The sequence below is a fragment of the Lepidochelys olivacea genome (genome assembly GCF_965140295.1).
Source record: "Lepidochelys olivacea isolate rLepOli2 genome assembly, chromosome: 14".
NCBI classification, from domain to species: domain Eukaryota; kingdom Metazoa; phylum Chordata; order Testudines; family Cheloniidae; genus Lepidochelys; species Lepidochelys olivacea.
In genome coordinates, this window is record NC_140424.1 from 13,194,154 (window position 1) to 13,215,922 (window position 21,769).

The window sequence follows — 21,769 nt, forward strand, 5'->3', positions numbered from 1 at the left end:
AGGTGCACCGGTCTCTCAAGGCTGCATGGCCTACCCTTAATGAGCAGTGGGATCCCTTGGGCATCTGGCATGCTGAAGGGGTTCCTTGGAGGGACTGTTTAAAAGCTGGGGCATAGCACAGATCCTGTAGATTTGTGATAACAGGATCATACAAATTCACTGAGAGGCAAACTGGGGCCCTTTTGAGTGTTTCTTCCTCCTCCAATTATATGTAGGGTGACCATATTTCTCAAAGTAAAAATGGGAGGGCCTGGGGCTGGCCCGGCCTGCCCCAACCCCCTCACAGGACTCACAAGAGCCACCCTCCCTGTGCCATCCGTGGCTGGGGCTGACCCACCAAGCCCCGCGTCAGGTAGCAGCCACCACACTCCACTCTCCTGCTGGCAGTCAACGCTGCCTTCAGCTGACCTGCTCTCCGCTCTGCCTTACTGCTGGGACAATGCGCAGTTTTTGTGAAAAAGTAGGGACAGAGCTGAAAAAGGGGACTGTCCTGGCCAAAACAGGGATGTATGGTAACCCTAATGATATGTTACCATAGGAACATCATGTTCCACTCTGCATCATGAACAGACAGGAACACAGAGTGCACCCTTCAACTTCATGCAAGCCTGCTTTTATTTTTAAGAGGAGGAAGAGAAGAAAAATTGGAGATCGACTTACAGAGAAGGGAAATAGTATAGAAGTTTCAGAGGTTTCCCAGCACTCAATACTCTTATCATTCCTATCTGCGTGCAGGGTTACACTGACAAGATAACTCTTTGGGAGAGATGGGCGGCACTGAATTTGAATTCTGGCACGTTGCAGAGCAGGAAACAAACTATACCACATAGTTAATTCACGCTAAGGCTAACGCCTCTGCTGTGTGAAACAGTTCTGAGATAAGCCATCTGTTAATTCTGTTTGATACTGACTACTGAGCTTTTGATGAAATTACAAGTTTAGTTGATAGAATGAATAGCAACTTTGGTGATAATTTGCTTGATAAAGATAATAATGTTGATGTAATATAGTTATGCTTCTGTAAGGTCCTTGGTACTAAAACACATTTTGATTAAACTTGAATGATACAAAAACCAACATGGCTAAAACCTGACTGATAGGTCTCAAAACATAATTGCAAATCATCATTGAGCAAGTGTATTTCACTTGGGGTCCGACAGAAATCGGTTCTTGGCCCTACATTATTTAATATTTTTATTTGTGATCTGTGTGACAGCGTGCTAGCTAGGAAACCCTGAGCCAGCCCTCTGTCACACCAGCTCCAATCAGGAAAGGCGAATTGGAGTAAGCCCAGGCCTAAGGGGCAAATAGGGAACAGCTGCCAGCCTTGTTAGCTGGGGCTATATAAAAGCTGACAGGAAGGAAGTCAGGGGGAGAGGAAAGGGAGAAGCCAGAGAGCTAGAGGCCACTCTCCCCTTTTGGCTGCAAGCCTGATACTGTCTGTAGCTACAACGTGGTGGGAACTGGTACTGTAAATAAAGAGCATGGGTGATTGCACCAAAGCAGAGGTCTCTGGCTGGTTTGTGGGTGCAGAAGTGGCAGGAGATAGAGGGGTCCACGTGTGCCCTGTTACAATCTGGAAGAAGACATAAAATAATTACTGATCAAGTTTGCAAATGATACAAAGATTCAGGAAGTGGTAAATAAAGAGGACAGGTCACTGGTACAGAGTGATCTGGATCGCTTGGTAAGAGTTGCAAGCAAACAATATGTGGCCAAATGTAAAATCAACAAAGAGTGTAGGATAGAGGACTTTATCATGGGAAGCAGAGTCTCGAAAAGGACTTAGAGATGATGGTGGATAATCAACTAGACATGCACTCTCAGTGTGACATTGTGGCTAAAAGAGCTAATGCAATCTTTGGACATATAAATGGGAATATTCAGTAGGAGTAAGGAGGTTACATTCTCTCAGTGTTGTCACTGGTGCAACCGTTAATGGAATACTGTGTTATGGCAGGGGTGGGCAAACTTTTCGGCCCAATGGCCACATTGGGGTGCGAAACTGTTTGGAGGGTTGGGTAGGGAAGGCTGTGCCCCCCAAACAGCCTGGCCCCCGCCCCCATTCGCTCCCTCCCACTGTCCCCCTCAGAACCCCCGACCCATCCAACCCCCCCTGCTTCTTGTCCCCAAACCGCCCCCCTGGGATCCCACCCCCTATCCAACCCCCCCTGCTCCCTGTCCCGTGACTGCCCTGACCTATCCACACCCCTGCCCCCTGACAGGCCCCCCAGGACTCTCATGCCCTATCCAACCCCCCCCTGTTCCCCAACCCCCCCCCCATCCTACCGCTCCCTGCTCCCAGTCCCCTGACTGCCCCCCGGGACCCCCTACCCAACCTTCTCACTGCCGCATGCGCGTGCCACCGCCACCCCCTTACCATGCCACTCAGAGCGGCAGGAGCTTGCAGCCCCGCTGCCCGCGTGGCGGCATAGCTGCACAGGAGGGAGAACAGCAGGGGAGGGGCCGGGGGGCGAGCCTCCTGAGCCAGGAGCTCAGGGGCTGGGCAGGATGGTACCGCAGGCCAGATGTGGCCCATGGGCTGTAGTTTGCCCACCTCTGAATTATGGTATCCCACTTCAAGAAAGATGTTGAAAAACTGGAGAGGGTTCAGAGAAGAACCAGGAGAATGATTAAAGGATCAGAAAACATACCTTATAGCTAGACACTCAAGGAGCTCAATCTATCTAGCTTACCAAAGAGAAGGCTACAGAGTGATTTAATCACAGTCTGCAAGTACCTACATGGGGAATTGTAATTTAATAATAGAGGGCTCTTCAATTTAGCAGAGAAAGGTATAATATAATCCAATAGCTGGAAGCTGAAGCTAGACAAGTTCAGAATAGAAATAAGACACACATTTTTAACAGTAAGAGTCATTAACCCCACACTGGAACAATTTACCAAGGGTTGTGGATTCTCCATCACTTGAATTTTTTAAATCAAAATTGAATGTTTTTCTAAAAGATCTGCTCTAGCTATTGGATTTGAGGCAGGAATTAATTCAGGGAAGTCCTATGGACTGTGTTATACAAGGTCAGACTAGATGATCACAATGGTCCATGCTGGCCTTAAAATCACTAATCAATCTACAAATTCCAAGGGAAAGCCAGTATTGGTGTTTAGAAATATGGATTGCAGAAATACATATTCCTGATACAGGTCAGAAGACTTTATGACTTTCTTACGGATTTCAAAGAGGTATTGATTAAAAGCTCTCAGATTTGTCAAAAATTTCTGCAGGGTGATCAGAAAAGTAACCATTTTTTCCCCCCAGAATTATGATGTTCATTCTATATATTTGCCATGAATCGCTCTGCTTTTAAATTTACCTTGTATAATCCATAATTGTGTTCAGCCGATGCGCTATTGTTAGTACAGTGCAATCTTCAAACTGAGTTCTTATTGTCATCTGAATGAGATCATCCGTCTCGAGGTCGATAGCTGCAGTGGCTTCATCCAGCACTAGGATTCTTGTTTTGCGAAGAAGGGCTCTTGCCAAACAGACAAGCTGCCTTTGACCGACACTGAAAGCAAAGACACAAGGTTTTTCACACACAGGCTCTTTAATACGCACATTAGAGCTGGTTGCTGACCAGATAAAGTTATTAGAGAAATAATGTATTTGTCCAATATTATTCAACTATCTGTAGAGCTAATATAAAAAGCGAAAAATAAAATAAAATTCATCAGAGAAATAAACAGCATTATTCAACCAGCTCTAAAACATACATTTACTTACCAAATACCATACTACAAATAGTAAAAAGCATCATTTCCTTCATGGCTCTGAATGACTATAGCTAGGAAAGGCTTGTTATGCAAAGGGCCAATAGTGGATTTGAAGAGGCGTATCATACTGTAGTTGCTATCCTACTGTATGTTCCCAGAGGCACTTTCATCAAGTCCAGCATTAGCAAAATAGCAGACAAGTCAGACTGGCAAAATTAAAATTTAGAGTTGTGAGGGTTTTTTTTTTTTTTTTTTTTTCAGTGAATCAAGTGCTTATAAAAGGAGCTAGCATCTCTTACTTATCCAGGAAACAGGTATAGTAAGGTCAACACAAACTTTCCCCACATGCCCCACCAATGGGTCTCAACCTTACCCCAGAGACAATACCTTTGGGGTATATAAGGGAGTGGAGTCTCTACCACCCATTTAGTCACTGGCTGAAACAGTGCTTTGTCATGAGAAAATGGTGTAGCATTACAACATGTTTTATCTTTCCTGGTCGTATTTGTACCTTACAGAGTTCTCTTTTGTACATTTTAATTGAACGGAGCCTTGAAGATATGGTGCTGACTTAGAAAAGCATCCCTGTTCAGCCCATCCCGAGTTGGGGGCTCAATAGAACCTGGAGAAGAGAACTGATATTCCTTCTGACACCAAAACCCCCATGGTGTCTCAGGACATTCATTACCTCAGATTTTCTCCCCCTTCTGAGCATTCGTACTCCAGCGTAGCGGACTGACTGCTGACAAACTTCTTCAAGTGCGACAGCTCAAGAGCTTTCCATATTTCATCCTCGGAATATTTATTAAATGGATCCAAATTCATTCTCAGAGTTCCAGAAAAAAGAACGGGGTCCTGTATAAATAACCCATTTTCTTTAGACAAGAACTTTAAATGTTTTACATACACAAGTGATAACATTTCAGTTATCTGCTTTAGGATATCCCAGTTCATTAGCTGCGGCATTGTGGTAGCACCTACAGGCCTCAATATAGGATCAGGGCCCCTTTATGCTAGGCATGGAACAAACAACGAATTCGTACCCCAAAGGTCTTACAATCTACAATATGGTGAGGGACAATAGGTGGATAAAACTAACAGAGAGATGACAAGATAGCAGTGAAGAAGTTATGACTAGCATAAGCAGCTGTGGTCTTAGCACACTAAAACCTGATCCAAAGCCCATTGAAATCAATAGCTGTATTTTCATTGATTTCAGTAGGCATTGGACCACATCCCAAAGACCTAGCAAGCTTCAGTTTCAGCTCTAAAAGCATCTTAAATATAACCTGTTATGGATTTGGCCACAATAAGCCAAACATCAAAATGAGCCTCAACATTTGTGCTCTCATAGCAAAGGATATAGGTTAGCTTATTATTATCCTATCTGTGTGCCATAGAAACACTAAGATACATTGAAATACAAGGTCCCAGCTCAGCAACAACATATTCTAAATAGAGCAGGGTGAATTTTTTTCAGCTAACAGTTTATTTGCCAAAAAATGCCATTTTGGGATGTTCAGAACTGTTCATGAATTTGGGTGGAAGCTGGCAAATAGTTTCAGCTGGAAAAAAGAAATTATTTTTTTTAAAAAAGTCTAAATGTTTCATGTTGACATTTTAGAAATAAAATGTTCTGACATTTTCTTTTGAAATGTTTTGTTATGAAATTTAGCTACATTTAACTAAAAACAAGGCTCCCCCCACCTCCCGAAAAATTAAAAGGGTAAAAGACACCCAAAGATGAAGCAAAATGTTTAGTTTTTGGTCAAGTGGAACATTTTGTGCAACCTGAAATTTTTTTATTTGGTTTTGTTTTTCTTTCAGTGAGAAAAGCCACCAAAAAAAGGTCAATTTGAGTGGACCCAAAACAGGAGTTTTTTGTGGATTTGTCAGGTCGGCAACTGAACTGAAAATATCAATTATTTGCCCACCCCTAAACTGTAAGCTCTTTGGGGCAGGGACTGATGCTTATTATATATTTGTCCAGTGTCTTGTGCAACGGGGCCCTGACCTGCTTGCGGCCTTTAGAAATGACCACAATATAAATGTTAAATAATAATATTTTCATGCTCACAAACACTCCCCTTAGAAAAGGATATTGATTTTCAAAGGCTATAGCATGGCTCCATAGGCCTGATGAGGATTCCTTGAATGTCAGAACAATATTCATTTCCTAACAACAAGGCACAGCACCCATTTCACGTGGGTAACTTTATTCGTGGGAGCTGTGCCATTAATTGAGTCCAATAGCACTTCTTTTTTGAGTCAAGCAACTCATGCAAGAAAGTGTTTGGAGGGTGAGGCCCACACCCCAAACTGATCTTTCTGACACTTAAAGAGTTTAGGGCATGCCTTTGCAAGTAGGATATTTTCCCCTGCTATATTTTAGCCTGTAAAAATCCAATAAAACATTTAAACTATACAAAAAATAAGTCACCCCTAATAATTACACAGTGTTAATAGAATGTGTAAACTTTAAAACAATGTAGCTATTAGAAGGGTCAAATTAAATGGGACATAGTTCAGGCCACTAACTTACCCTTCCACTGTTCTTTCTGCTGAGCTTAAGAACCCCAATCATAGGGTGAGGTTAGAACTAGTTGCCTTGTTTACTTTTTGCGAAGTCCAATAGGGAACAGTTACCTACATTATGGTCCTTTTTCACAGCTTGATTAAATCCTTTACCTTGACTTTCAATTTACATCTGAAGCATCCTCAACTGGGAGTGTTATAAAACAGAGTCATGGAAAAACAACTTTGTTCTACCATAGATGTGTACACATATGTAATGATCAATTACTGATTTTGTGGATACATTATGTGGTAATTTGCTGTTTGCTAAGTTACTAGAATTCAGACCCTTTACCACAGGTGCCCATAGGAAGAATCGGTGAGTGTTCTGCACCCACGGGCAGCTCCCCGCTCACCTCCGCCTCCGCTCCTCCCCTGAGCGTGCTGCGTGCCCGCTTTTCCCCCCTAGCTCCCAGCGCTTGCGCTGCGAAACAGCTGTTTCGCGCGGCTGGGAGGAGGGGGAACACAGTGTGCTCCGGGAAGAGGCAGGGCCAGGGTGGAGTTGGGGCAGGGACTTTGGGGAACGGGTTGGAATGAGGGCAGGGCAGGGGCAGGGAAGGGGTGGAGTCGGGGCGGGGCTGGGGGGCGCGAGCACCCATGAGCGCCGGGGAAAAGTTGGCGCCTATGCCCTTTACTATGAGACATACAGAGAGGCACTGACTTACCTGAGGAATAATTGTTATCTTGGATCGTAAATTGTGAAGACCAATCTCCGAAATTCTCACCCCATCTATTTTAATTTCTCCCTTTGCAGCTTCCAAAATCCTAAAGAGGCAGAGGGTCATGGAGGACTTCCCAGCTCCAGTTCTTCCAACAATTCCAATCTAAAACACGCATGGGAGAATTAGGAACAGAGCACATTTATAAATGGGGTATTAGCTTTACTGAAGGAGCAATTATACAAGATCTGATGCTAAGAAGAGAGACTAGAACCTTACTGTGATCTTGCTTACTCCCTAATGGTCCTTATGTCAAATGTGTCTCAAATTATTCCCAGAATTTGAGCAATATCAACTATAAATAGGTACATAATGTATGAATTTGATGATGTCATTAGGCAAAATACATATTCTCACATCTAGAAGGTGGCTCCCATTCTGGATGCTTAGCTCAAGGGCTATTCTCCCTCTTTTTTAACCATAGCTTCCTAACTGGGGGAATCTCCCAGGAGAAACAAAATAGGGTTGTTGGGGAACATCATGCAAGGCCCAGCACTTTCAAATATACTCAGAAGGAGCAAAGCCCACAAGATAAAGCCTTTGCTGGATGCTTGGGTAAGAAGAACGGAGGCATTTGGGCCAACAGGATCACCTCCACCCATGCCAAGAGTTGTCAGACATCGAAACTGACTGGAATCTCTCTTTATTCAGGAATGGACTATCCCTCCTTCACTCAGCAGAGACAGCGGTGGTAGCAACTTCACAGGATGCTTCTAAGGCATTGTGAACACATCAGGCCAGATTATCAGTTGGTATAAATGGACATAGACCTCAATGGAGCTGTACCCATTTAGCCTAGCTGAGGATCCAGCCCATCCCCTTTTGTTATTGCAAATCCCACGTGTACCATCAGCAACAGATTCACATATGATAAACGGCTGTACTCTACCTTTTCTCCACCTTTCACTCTGAGGCTGAGGCCTTTCAGCACCAGATCCAGGCCTTTCCTATATCTTACTGAGTAATCAACAAACTCCACCTCCCCCTGTGTTGGCCAGTCTTCCGGTGGCCTCTTGTTTTCAATTATCCAGGGAGCCTAAAGGAGAACAGTAGCTAGAAATTATTCCCTTAAGTTTTTAAAAGTTGCAGGCTGCGATTTAAAATATTAAACTTTTAGGGTTACTAAAATCTCACCAGGAGACTAATTCCCTTCTGTCTGCTTATTATTTGATATGGTGGAATAAGCAGCCAGAAAAACAGATTCCTTAAACGGAACTGTGCCATTTTACACCAGATGAGGATCTGGTCCATAATGCACTCTTGTGTATCTTGTCTGGCTTCCTCCTCTCTGCTACCATATCAAGTTCAAGCACCTTCTCTCGTCCTGTATACCCTAATCCTTACATTCCTCTGAACTACAACTAATCAAGTCCGAAACGTCGACAGAGCAGCCTATTTCCAGGCATAACCATTTATCTACCAAGCTGCACAACTATGTTTATGTCAGCGTGCTTTGAGAAAAGCTGGGAAACAATCGCATACTGCTTCAGCTGCTAGCACCGGGGGCAGAGGACTGAGGTGTGCTTCTGAATAAAAATGTGGGAGACAGGAGAACCGGCTAAGGTGGTTAAGAGAAGAACCTATATAGAGCCGGAGAATTGTGTTACAACCCTGCTCATGAGCAAAGTTAAAACCCATGGTTATGAACAATGTGTTAACAATATTATACGCAGACATGGACTGTGGGCCAAGTTTTCTGTTGATGAAAAACGTTCCACTGACTTCCATGGAGTTGCTCCCACTTACAACTGCAGAGAATTTGGGCTCATGTTTACCATCAACTATGTTACAACCTGTTAATAAAGACAGACAGTAAAACTGAGTAGTACAGACAAACCCAAACTAGTGTCTAGAACATCATATTTGTCTAGGTTACGCTATCAGGTCCTCAGAGTAGGGTCCTCCTCTGTCTAAGTGTTGAAAGAAACAAATGGAAATTATGGATTTCTGAGAATAAACATGTTAATTGTGAACAGTTCAGTAGCTGACCTCCGTCTCAGTTTCTGAATACTCTTTCACTCTCTCGACAGCCACAATGTTGGATTCTAGGTCCGAAGTCATCCGCACCATCCAATTCAGAGACATTGTCACCTGGACAATATAAAGAGTAAAATATTACCCCTTGAAGAACAGCAAAAGTATGCTTTATAAAAATGCTGTTTCTAATATCGGTCTGTTATATATTGTTTCTACAGCTACTTCTTGAACTACAATATACATAATTAACTTTATGTTAAGAATGATACAGACCACAGGGCAAGAAGTTTACAGAGAGGAATTATGGGACTTGGAAGACATGGGTTAAATTTCCACCTCTGCCATAGCCTTGCTCTGTGACCTTGGTTAAATCATTTCTTATGGTGGAATCTACAAAGTTACTTTCGTTCCCAACTTCTATTTAGGCTCCTAATTTCAACTGAAATCAACAGAATTTAGGAGGCTAAACAGAAGTTAGAAGCTTAAGTTGCTTCGTAGATTCTACCCTTGTCTCTCTGTCCCTCAGATCCCTATCCCTAACATGGGAATACTACTACTTCATTTCTCCCTCCTACTGTCTGTCTATGTATTTAGACTGCAAGCTTTTGCGGGCAGGGACTGTCCCTTACTGTGCATATGTATAATGCCTAGCACAATGGGGCCCCAATCTTAACTGGGAGCTCTAAGTGGTATCACAATGCAAGTAATAATTACAGTAAAGTATACTGATCTTGGCCAGTCTTCCACTGGAAGTGACCAGGATGGACTATGTTTTCAAGCAGTAGGAAACATAGTCCTACTATGATCACCATTTCACTTTGCCTTTGCCAGTTAAATCCGTAGAATTTTGAGGAGCCTTGTATGCGAACATCTAACCTACTGCAAATTCTCATGAGGTGTTCGGAATGGAGAGGTCTTGTAAACAACGATTATCGGCAGGTTCTTGAAGGCCTTTCCCTGACTGTTTTAGAATCTGGATTGTCCCTTTTTAAAGAAAAAAAGATTTGGTCTAATTTTTTTGGAAATCTTTGACTGATCCCCAGACGATGGAAACCAAGATGTCTCTCTCTTTGCCCCCCACCATCCTTTCTTTCCCTTCATTTTTTTGTTCATTTGTCTTTTTTTCTGCTCTCCTCTTATTTTCAAGAAAAACATTCGATGAAATATAAATTAAGAAACAAAAGATTACAAGGAATAAGTATTTATTGGGGAGTAAGGCTGGTGCAGTGGTCAGGTGTTAGCTTGGGGTCAGTTCTCTGCTCTACCACGGACTCCTTGTGTGACCTTAGGTGAGTCACTTTGCTTCTCTGTGCCTCAGTTTCCCATCTGTAAAACAGGGACAATAGCACTGCCCTGCCTTATGGGGCACTGTGAGGATAAATACATTAAAGACTATGCGGCACTCAGATACTACAGTAATAGGACCTACATAAGTACCTAAAATAGATAGAGACAAGCAGTAATTATTGGTGTGTATATATATATATATATATATATATATATATATTCAGGGTGTTTGATCTAAATGGTACTGTCACAGCACCTAGAGCTGTAATTCCATCATATCCATGCTGGTGATTCAGTAAGTGGCCCCCTTTCTTCTGAATCAGTATTGAACCAGTGCTCCAGCAGTATTAGTTTGCAGATGAGGCCTAAAAGTCCTGACCACTCATGGTCACTATAGATCCTATAGCAAGAACAGTGAGGGTGGTGGTGACAGGGGATTAAAGAGGGGCAGAGGGGAACAATTAAATTGTCTTGAGTCAATAAGTCAGCCTCTGAGTCAGCAGTGTTCAGCCTGGAAAGACCTCCAGGGAGCCCCACACAAAAAAAGCGACCATTCAGCACGTGCACTGCACCTTCCACAACATTACAGATGCAGTGGGCTGTCCTGGATGCCTCAAGCAAGGTTGGGCTGGGCACAAGGAACCACACCACACCTGAAACTGTTAAGCTTGTCATTCCAGAGGCGGGTTCATCTGGTCTGGTGATAATGTGGGAGTTCCTGGTAGTGGCAGAGGCTTTTCTCTCCCATTCTGCTGCAGTGAGCTGATGATGTTATCAGCTGGATGGAGAACATGCAGTACTGCCCAGAGAGGTTTTCTGCTACATAGTCAGTGGTGGGGCACATCCGATATATCCCTGAACAGTGGCAGGTTTGGAATTTGCTGTATCTTGGTGATCAGATTGTTGGCTGCATTCTGACATCAGATATTAGGTGGAGGAATATTGACTAGGACTGGTAACAAGTTTTGTTGGCGTCAGTGTGCTTCTGATAACTCTTATGATATGATTAAGCTCCATGTCCACTAGGCTAGCATGGGCCGAGTTTATTCAAACTGGGACATGATATTTGCCAACTGAGTAGCAGAGAACAAGCCCCAAATTATGCAGTGTTTGCCTACTGACTTGCCAGGTGAACCCTAGCAGTTTGTTCAGGAGACAGCTTCTGCTCTCCATCTTTTTTTAAACTACATTTGTGAGGTGGTATTTGGAGGTCAGTGCATGATCTAGAGTGACCCTAGGTACAGTGGCTTTAGATTGATGTTAAGCTCAAGTTGGCTCGGACCATGGTGTACATGAAAACAAGTTGATACAGTTTTTGATGTGCTTGGTTTCAGTCTCCATTTCTTGCAATAGTCACCTGTGGCAGTCACATGACTGTTCAGGTTTTCTTCTACCTTTTGGAAGTCATGGACCTTTGAGGCCAAGCAGATACAGTCAGTGTCCTTGAGCTGCCCAGAGATGGTGTTCAGTAGGTCACCGGTGAATACATTAAATACAGTTGGTGCCAGCACTAAGCCTGGCAGGATTCTGCCTTTCTGGAATCTCCAGATGCTGATTTTGTGGCCCAGAGCCAGCTAAAAATGTCTGCCTCAGAGCCATCAGCTCAGTTGCCATGACAACTCATCCAGGAAGAACTCCTGACATCTTGTACAGCAGACCAGTGTGCCAGATGGTGTCATAAGTTGCTGTAAGATCAAAAAAGACAGTTCCAGTTTTCTTCTTCTCTTGAAAAGCACGTTGTGGATGAAGATGGACAACCAGTGCTGACTTATTTTCCTAAGATGTAGTAGTTCTTGTGATATCACTGTCAAAGCTGCATGCTTTTCCTATTTTCACTGATTTCAGTGCTTTTCTATTTCTTCCCTCGAGACTGCCTGGAGTTTTCATCTTGGGTTTGAGCTGTGGAGATTGCCTGTATTGATGCCACTCTTTTTTGATTTACCCTTCGAATATTTTGTCTTTGGTTTGTTTTAGTGATGTTGGTCAGATGTATGGCAACACTGTTTGGAGAGACCTTCTACTGCCATCTATCTGGTGGGTTTTATGCCTGCTCCTCCCCTCCCATCACTCCAGCATCCTTCCATCTATGACGGAAACTTTAATAACCACCATACCAGATGGACCTACAGAGAATCTCATTAAAGTGAAATAGACCTTGCAAATTGGGCCTCCCGCAACAAGTTACACCTTCTTCATGACCTTAAGCAACCAGCAACTTTTCACTCTGCCCGCTGGAACCAGGGCTACTCCACATATCTCAGTTGGGTCGCTTCTGCTGGGCCTGCCCTCTACCAGCCACCTGCAGGGTCCTTGAAAATTTCATCCACAGCCAGCATTCTCATCCAAATGAGGCTTATCATACCTATAGTGACCACTTGCCCAAGGCTACAGTGGAACTACAGAAAGGCAAACAGGGACAATTACACTAAGCTCATTGATCAATATGTCATTTGTATCCCGCATAATATTTCAATAGATCAAACATACTCAAGAAATAGCAAAGCAAATCTTTAAGGCCGCCACCAAATCCATCACATGTGGCTGTCAAAAAACCTTTACACCATGTCTGGACAAGGAATGTGCAAGTCTCCTTAAACAGTACCAAAATAATAATAATAAAAAAAAATCTAGTGATCCAGAAATAGCCTACCCCCCGAAAGGGCCTGAATGCAGCCTGACGAGCACGCTGGGAAAACGCAGTCTCGGAAATAGGCATGTAAAGACCTAGGAGGAGATCCTGGATACTCACTAGGAAGTTTGGGAAGTACAGTATATCCTGCCTACCTAACTCCCTATGGATCGTCATCGGAATAAGATAATTTTCTTCCCTTCCTGTCTTAAACCATTGTGCAATGTTGCTGTGGGCTATTAAAGAACAACTGTGATCCATCTTAAAGGTGACCATATTTCACTGGTGGGGGAAGCAAGTCCTATATACTGTATGCATTTGTGTAGCACGTGGCCATGATTTAAGTACTATATATGTGTATGTAAGCTATTACTATTATAACCCTGAACAGCACTACTCACCTATTAACTCCGGCTTTTAGGAGTGCTTATTTAACCTCCGTCATATAATAGTGCCCTGTATGAGTTAATATTTAGCAACGTCCCGCAGCAACGTTATACACACCTGTAATGCGTAGGATACCGACAGTCCTACCAGGCCAGCATTCAGGCTGTTTTTACCTAACACAGCAAAGAGGGCAGCAAACAGGACAACACAGTTTCCTATTAATTCAATTCGAATGCCCAGCCACCTGTTAAATAAGCAAACAGAAGGGTAAATGATCACTTGAAGGATTATGGAAATATATGCTCACTTCAGCAAGGATGACATACCACTCTGTGCTGGTTTTACCTGTTGGAAACAATGCTAGGAAAATAACACTTCTGATTTTCATCTACTTTCAAGTCACTCAGGTGTACAAAGGAATTTTCTCTCCCGTAGGCTCGGATGACACTGGCCCCTGTGATTGTTTCCGAAAAATGGGAATATATGGGGGATCTACTGACAGATTCCAGGCGCTTTAACTGGCGAGAGGTAGCCACATAGAACCGCTGCCATAGTTAAACACAAACACACAAAAGAAATATTAGTAATTTATGCGAATGAAGAAAATAAAATTATACCTGAAATAGTCCAGACGTTAACACTAACGGTAAAGAACAACAGTGATTAACCACGGCTACTTAAATAATAGTGACAAGGCCACTCTCTAAAGGTTTTCCATTGGCTTCAGTGGCCTTTGGATCAGGCCCCAGTTGTATCCACATGCAATCAAGGAAAATGGCATCTCACTGCCAAAAAGTTGTGAACCTACCAAAAAATTCAGAATTGTACCCACAGATACAGCATACAATGGCAATGCAGGCCTGCCCCAATGCCCACTTAATGTGACTTTAGCATGACTTAGAGGCCCTGCATGTAGGAGTCAGAAGGGAATTATGACCCTCCATGACCCATTCATACATCCTAAGGCCAGATGGGACCTTTGTGATCATCTAGCCTGACCTCCTGTATAACACAGGCCAGAGAATTTCACCTAGTCTCCCCTGTAACAAAGTCCAATCATTTGTACGCAGTATTGCTGTAGCCATGTTGGTCCCAGGTTATTAGAGAGAAGGTGGGGAGGTAATATTTGGTATTGGACCACGTTCTGTGGGTGAAAGAGACAAGCTTTCAAGCTTACCCAGAGCTTTTCTTCAATCATTTTTGTTAGACTAAATCATATCTTTCAGAAATGCATCCAGTCCTGATTTGAAGACATCAAAAGAAGCAAAACCCAGCACCTGCCTCGACAGTTCATTGCAGTGGTTAATCAGTCACACAGTTAAAAATTTGTGCCTTATTTCTAACTTGAATTTGTCTTGTTTCAAATTCCAGCCATTGGTTCTTCTTATGCCTTTTTCCACTAGATTAGCCCTTTAATGCCTGGTATTTTCTCCCCATGAAGGTACTTACAACACCATAATCAAGTCACCTCCTGATCTTTTTTATAAGCTAACCAAAAGATTTAAAAAGACGAGTCTCCTACCACTGCCCAGGGGAGGCCATTACCAGTAATATCAGTGCAGAGATAATATGTTCCAAGCTCCTAAATTAAGTGCTCTAAACTAAAAAGAGTAGGAACAGAACCATAATGATCATCAGGTTGGCAGTCAGACATAGTTACCTGTACAAAGAAATATACAATTGCTAGAGGTATTATAACCACAGCGAAGAGCGGAGTGCTCGATATGATTACAATCATAGTTGACATAGAGGTGAAGAAGGTTCCTAGGAACATCAGGATAGTGGGTGGTATCACTTCATCTATCACATATATGTCCTTAGAGAAGCGGTTGATGATTCGGCCTGTGGGAGTTGTGTCGAAGAAAGACTGTGGGGTGTGAAACTTGTTCTCCAGCAGTGCAGCATGGAGTGTTCGAGCGGCATTGATGCCACCCATTGCCAGGGTGAAGGAAGAGATCAGCACTAGCAGGCCTGTTAAACAAAGAAGAAATTTGCAGAGGTTTGTGAATACGCCATTCGCAAGATGCAGCTTTTGACTTTTACTGATCCAGCAGCTTTTATTGTGCCAGCAGACTTTCCTCGTCACTACATCAGGGCCCTGTAGTCTTCAAGTACATTCTGGGTGATTTAACCATTGACTTCAGTGAGATTACTTACAGGATCCAGACAGCCAACCCTTATTGTCTATAAATATAGTTTCCCTCGCCCTTTTACAAGTCCTCCACACAGTGCGCCTCAATCCTGACCTCTGCATCAACTCTACCATCCAGGAATTCACACCTTCCTGTACTTCTCAGCCTCTTTCCCTTCTCCCCTCCTTCTCAGTTTCCATCATTCTCCAGCCTTCTAATCCTTCCTTCACTTCCACTATGCCCTTGCTCAGGTTACAGAGTTTATGAAGCTCAGAGCCCCCCGTGGCTATTGTTATGCTTTTCCCAGTATTCTCCTCTTTGCTCGGCGAGGGTGCAGCTAAATATTTTAACTGTATTAACTGGAGAAACGCTCTTACCTTGCAAGAGTCCCAAAGCAGCATATACTCCGACTCGCATGCTTGTATTATGCTGAGTGCCATTTATGACAGGTTCATTGGTCCAGTCACTGAGCCATACATTGGCCCCAATCGCAGCAGCATTCTGACAGCCATACAGGAAGCATATAACTAAAGAAGTCACAAGGCCAACAGCCTTCATGTACTGCCAGAACACTGTCAGCTTTACCTGTAAGTTTGTAAAGCACAATATATTTACAAAGTACATTCAGTTGCTGTCTGGAGTTCACAGAAATAGCAAGAGTGACCAGAGAGGAAATTTCTCCAGTAGATGGCCTAGTAAACTGGAAATTGCCAAAAATACTAACATATTGTAGTGCAGGGAGTGCAATTTATCTGACTGAGCTCAACATCCAGGTCGCTGCTTTAAAACAGGTAGTTCTGTTGCATCTCTACCGAGAGTCAATGGTGATTGCTGTGAAATATTCAGATCTCTTTTCTCTTTTCCAACTAACTGTATTTTATTACAATGTTTAAAGATATAGGGTGAAAGGTAGCAGAGCAGAGCTAGGACTATAGAAGGCAAAGGTCAAGATTATCAGGAGTGAGTAGTGATTTGGGGTGATTTACAGAAAGTGCTGAGCACCCCTTGAAAAAATCTTTACCACATCTCAGGTTGGGCACCCAACATTCCTGAGTCACTTTTGAAAGTCTTGGCCAAAAGCTGGGGGGGAGCGGAGGGGGAGGGGGGAAATCACACAAAAGCACTTGAACAAAAGAAACTTGTGAAGCAAAGTAACAGGGTAAAAGTTCTATCTCCAAGTTAACAACTCTGGCTCAAAAAGTCATTACTGTGGTAAGGGACAGAGGGGCCCCAATGAAATCTCAAAGAATATAAGGGGAGATTATTAGATACACAAATCCCATTGATTTAGGTGCTTTTCAAAAGCTCACAAAGACAAATCGACACCACCAACAAATAACGCTTAACCAACAGCTCCCCTGATGTCTGTGACACTGAGCATCTACAGCATTTAACATGTAGAAAATACTCACACTGTTGCTCAGTTGTGTGACATTCTAAGAGCCTTCTTTGGTGACACAAACTCCCTGGTTATTTTCATTATATTTTCTTTCTTTCCTGTGCTCAGTCTTCTCAATCCCGTCCACCCCCAATTTAACCTGTCATCCTTCAATATATCATAGTTCCCAATCCAATGTGGCAAACAGGCTGCAATACATACTTGTCTCAACATTTGTGTGAAACAAAAATCTCTCTCAAATGGTAACCAAAGCTAAAATTTAAATTAAAATAAACATGTATTCACATGGCATGAAGTTGGCCCATAGAATTTGCTACTGCAGGTGGTGAGAATCAAATCCTACAGCTGGATTTAAAAAGGGATTTGATCACTTTGAAACAAACAACATTTAGAGCTAAGCTGAGTGAAGATGGAGTGATCAAACATCATGCTTCAGGGCATAAGATGCTCACAGCAGGACCAGGAAGAAATTCTCTCCCCTAAATATATAGCACAGGCCAGGTGCAGAAGTTGCTGGAAGGACCCTAGATTTAAAGAAGCAACAGCCTACTCCAGTAGGACAAATGCAATAGTCTTTTTGGCTTCTGCAATGCCAATGTCTCTATATGTTAAATTAAACATTTAATAGAATAGCTTTTTATATATGTAATAAAAAGTGACCTTTTATAGTTGGAGAAAAATAAGGGAAAAAAAAAACCAACAGCCCCCTACCGTTCCTGTTTCAGAGGTTTCTGCCTGAATGAGCTTGTCAGTGAGAATTTTTTGTGGCGGAGACAGCTCTGCAGACTTCTTTTCACACACTCTTTTTCTCGTGGACATTTTCTTGGGACATTCTCCCTCTGACGAGATCACACTAATTTGCCTAGTTGAAACAATGGATTTATTAGTGGAGCGGAGGCATAGCATAGCAGTTCAAACACAGGACTGGGGCACAGCTCCCAGCTCTGCCCGACTCCCTCTGAGACTTGTGGGCAAGTCACAGGTGTATACATGGGTGGCCGAAGGTCAGACACACAAATCCATCGCTAGACACCTACTTACGTGGTCTGATTTTCAGAGACGTTGAGAAGACAATTCCTATCGAAGTCGATGGAAGTTGCAAGTGCTCAGCACATCTGAAAATCAGGTGGCATATTTAGGTGCCTAATTTGAAGGCCAGCATTTTGAAACTCGGGTGCCTAATCTCAATCTTCTTCTGTTTCCACACACGTAAAATGGAGCTAACAAGGCTCACAGCACCCATAGTACCTCCCAGGGGTGTTGCCAGGCTCCATCCATTAATGCTTTTATAGAGTTCCGAGATACTCAGATGAAAGGTGCTACTGCAAAGGCATATTATTAATCTAATCAGCAGCAGATCGAAGCTGTGTGTGTGCAAATATTCATGGCGGCACTGTCTGAAAACTACAAAATTGCTCATATTAATACACTTCTCATGAAGGGGTTCATAGGAGTACAGGTTTTGTCCCCTGTGCTATGTGTTATAATTTAAATTAAAAGGATGCAGGAGGCTTTAATACAAAGAGGAAACTAAAGTCTATGTTGAAAGATGCAGAGTACAGTGGGGTCAGACTGGAGAGCAACATTAATTAGCTGCTTGTGTTAAAGACGGGCTCCTTAAAACGTGCTTCAGCTCAGCTGAGGGCTTTATTCACAAGGGGACATCAGGCCTACCTAAGGAACTGCTTGCGGACCTCGTTTGTCACAGGCTCATTATCTGCCAGATCAGTGTGGTTGCTGAGTGTATCTTCAGCGAGCAAGACCTCTTCATCCTCCAGCACTGCAATAGAAGATTGTATTGTAGCTTTCTGCTGAGGGCAGCTTATAGGAAACTGGTGTCAAAATCCAGAGGCAAATATGCTAGCTGAAGGATAAGCGTTATGAAGCTGACAGTGGCTTCAGAAGTCTGTTTGACACTGCAGTGCTGCGTAACTGCAGGGAGCTAGTGCGTTTGGTAACTTTTGCAATTCTGGAGAAAAGTGTGATCCGAACACAGAACTAGCAGCAAGGAGCTCCTGATTTCTAAAGCTAATTCTGACACCAGCTCCGTCTGCAACTTGGCTGATTCACATCCCCTCTATGCCTCTCTCTCTCTCCCTCCCCACAACGCTCCCATCTCACAGAGCTGTTGTGAAGATTAATGTGGGTAAAGCACTTTGGAACCTATGTGCTGTAAGAGCTAAGTCGCAGTGGTATTGTAATTAGTTTTAACCAAACTCATGAGCAGAACCTGCCCTGATGTCCCATTATCTTGGGATGAAGGACTGAGAGTCTAGGAAGCTGCTATAAATTATTGCTAGAAGGTTGTGTACAGCCTCTGGCATCTTGTTTGTCAGGACATACACTTCTGCTGCCAAACATTATGGGAAAACAGCCATACATACGAAACATTTGCCAAAATGCGTTCATCTTCCACCATCTAATCAGGGACAAATTAGGCCTAGAAGAAATCCTAATTAAAATGACATTTGTGTCATGCTATGTAACAGAAATACTGTGCTCTGGGTACCCCTTTGGAAAAATAGAGTCCAAAGGGCACTATATTTTCCCACTGATCCTGTCTTTGCCAACTGTAAAAAGGATTTCTCTGTATTAAAAACACGGAGGAAAAGTAATTTCTTACATTATCTTAGAATACAAGTACTTAGCCTCAGGCAGATTGGGTAAGTCCTTTTGCAAGAGGAAAGAAATAGGTTTGCTTACTTAAACGTCAGTATTACCAACTTGCATCCAATACACAGGATGGGTTAATTTACACCATGACAGCTTAGTAAGCATAAAAAAAACTCCTCATGGTACATAACATTTTCATTACTAGCAAGAAAAATAAAGGAATCTAAGGCTGGATTATTACATTTCCCTACAGGCATGTATCGCAGGAGCAGGTAACATTTATATGTAGGGAAATTCATGACCTGATTGATACAAAAGCTATGATTTAAGATGAATAAGAACTGCTGTACTTGTTAGCTCATCCTCTTCTATGTCTTCATCAGGTGCATAATTTCGAAGAAATTCTGCAAAAGCCCCATTTTGCTTCAAAAGCTCTTGGTAGGATCCCATTTCAGAGATTTTGCCATCCACAAGGACCACAATATGGTCCACCTGAGGCAGAAAGGTGATGCCATGGGTCACTAGCATTCGGGTCTGTATGGGAGAATGAAACAAGTCAGTGCTACCAAGCCACCTCTGGGGTGGAACGCTGCAGCTGTTTAACAACATGCAGCCAATCACTATATAACATTTTTAGGATAAAGAATGAATATCAGATACGGTTGAAATATCAGGAGGAATTTAGACAGAACGTAATGGAATTTGGCTAAGACACTAGGTGTAAAACCCTGACTCTTGTGAAGAGAATTAAGAAGTATTTACTGGCGACAGGACCTTGGCTTTAAAAGAGGTAGCAGCCCACTAACACCACAGTGGGAAACTAGCTCAGTGCGGACTCAGTGGCGAATGACAATTGCTGAATCATCAGGACTGCTTCCTGTAAGACTGTTTTTCTTGTGGTCTCTCCTCTGAGCTCTGACATAACGTGATGCTGCATAGGAGATCTGACAAGACCCTGAATCAGCGACCTTTAGGCAACAGAGCTCTGTAGACACGCTAAGTGGTGCAGAACATTCCCCGCCTCCCACCCCGGGCTGCCCCAGGACAGTGACCAGCAACACTAAGGACAGTACTGCTCTAAATTCCTCCATATATTTTGTTTTCAGCAGTGTCAGGTGTCAGTTTCCAGGGGAGAGCAAGTTTCCACAGGACTTGAAGAAACACTATCCAAGCTTAAGAGCTTTTCACATCCCCACCCTTGGGCATGTCAAAACAGTAGCTCTCAACTGAGAATCTGGCAATGGGCACCTTTTCCAAAAGTACAATGAAATGAAGAAATCAGGGAGCTATTCAGAACTCAACTCCCAGTGTTAAAATAGCAGGCCAGTTCATCCCCCTGATAGTTCTGGGGTGGGGGGGAAGAGAGAGAGAGAGAGTGTGTGTGTGTATAAAAAAGAGAATCCAAGCACAGGCATACTTTTCCTTTAAGTGCCCCTTCTGGTCCAATAACATTGTCAAAGATGTGCTTAGCAACGTGGGAATCCACAGCTGAAAGAGGGTCATCTAACAGGTACACATCGGCGTCACTAAACACAGCGCGAGCAAGGCTGACTCTCTGCCTTTGGCCACCCGAGAGGTTGATGCCCTGCAAGGTGGAAGGAGAAGACAAAATACATCACCTACAACACAATTTAATCCAAGCAATAGCAGGGATATCCTTACAGTTCACAGGCACTCAGATGCTATGGTAATGGGCACAGTAGAAGGGGCCTGAATAGAATAGCACAGGTAGAGTTGAAGTGGGAAATGGAACTCTAAGAAAGCTGTGTGAGCATGCACTGCTGTCGGAATGGAAAGAATTTGGCAACTTACAAATGGAAAATTCTTTGTAGCAACTTACAAGAGCCCTGGAACCAAATGAATTCTTAAATGGGGCTGCTAAAAACCAAAACCAAAACCTGCCAAACAAGACACAAAACACAAATTCAAAGCAAGATGCAGCTGAAACGGCAACGTTTTGCCACATTGTTCCTGCTTTCCATGTGATTCACTATATCCACTCACGTTCGCGCAACACTGCCCACGCTGGCATGAAACCTGTGAGCCTCCGCAAAACCATCTTTAGTTTGGGAAACAGTTGTGTAACAAGCTGATTTCTATTTTGAATAGAGTTAGGAGAGGATCCTCTGCCATGCTTGGTGTGAGTTGTATCACATTCCCTTCATGTGAAGAAGCCTGGATTCTGAAACTGCCATGGACAGAATTCCTTATCACACTCAGAACTTGATTGGGAGTGGAGGACGCGCCGTCTCTCACAAGATCAGGTCTATGATCCCCAGTCAGCAAAGCACTTCCACACACACTTAAAGTTAAGCTCATA

The 21,769-nt window shown here is 43.2% G+C and overlaps 1 protein-coding gene across 1 annotated transcript in view; it reads right to left on the minus strand.

Moving 5' to 3' along the window:
• The window catches only part of ABCC3 (ATP binding cassette subfamily C member 3), a 76,369-nt gene that overhangs the window by 1,260 nt on the left and 53,340 nt on the right, over nt 1-21,769 (minus strand). The window contains exons 18-30 of the mRNA XM_084648586.1: nt 20,867-21,034; nt 19,800-19,983; nt 18,511-18,616; nt 17,548-17,698; nt 15,815-16,022; nt 14,966-15,276; nt 13,651-13,850; nt 13,423-13,549; nt 9,015-9,116; nt 7,915-8,061; nt 6,972-7,130; nt 4,421-4,587; nt 3,333-3,527 (exon numbers count right to left, since the gene is read on the minus strand). Coding sequence (XP_084504712.1) covers nt 3,333-3,527; nt 4,421-4,587; nt 6,972-7,130; nt 7,915-8,061; nt 9,015-9,116; nt 13,423-13,549; nt 13,651-13,850; nt 14,966-15,276; nt 15,815-16,022; nt 17,548-17,698; nt 18,511-18,616; nt 19,800-19,983; nt 20,867-21,034 — 2,225 coding nt within the window. The remainder of the gene's footprint in view (nt 1-3,332; nt 3,528-4,420; nt 4,588-6,971; nt 7,131-7,914; nt 8,062-9,014; nt 9,117-13,422; nt 13,550-13,650; nt 13,851-14,965; nt 15,277-15,814; nt 16,023-17,547; nt 17,699-18,510; nt 18,617-19,799; nt 19,984-20,866; nt 21,035-21,769) is intronic.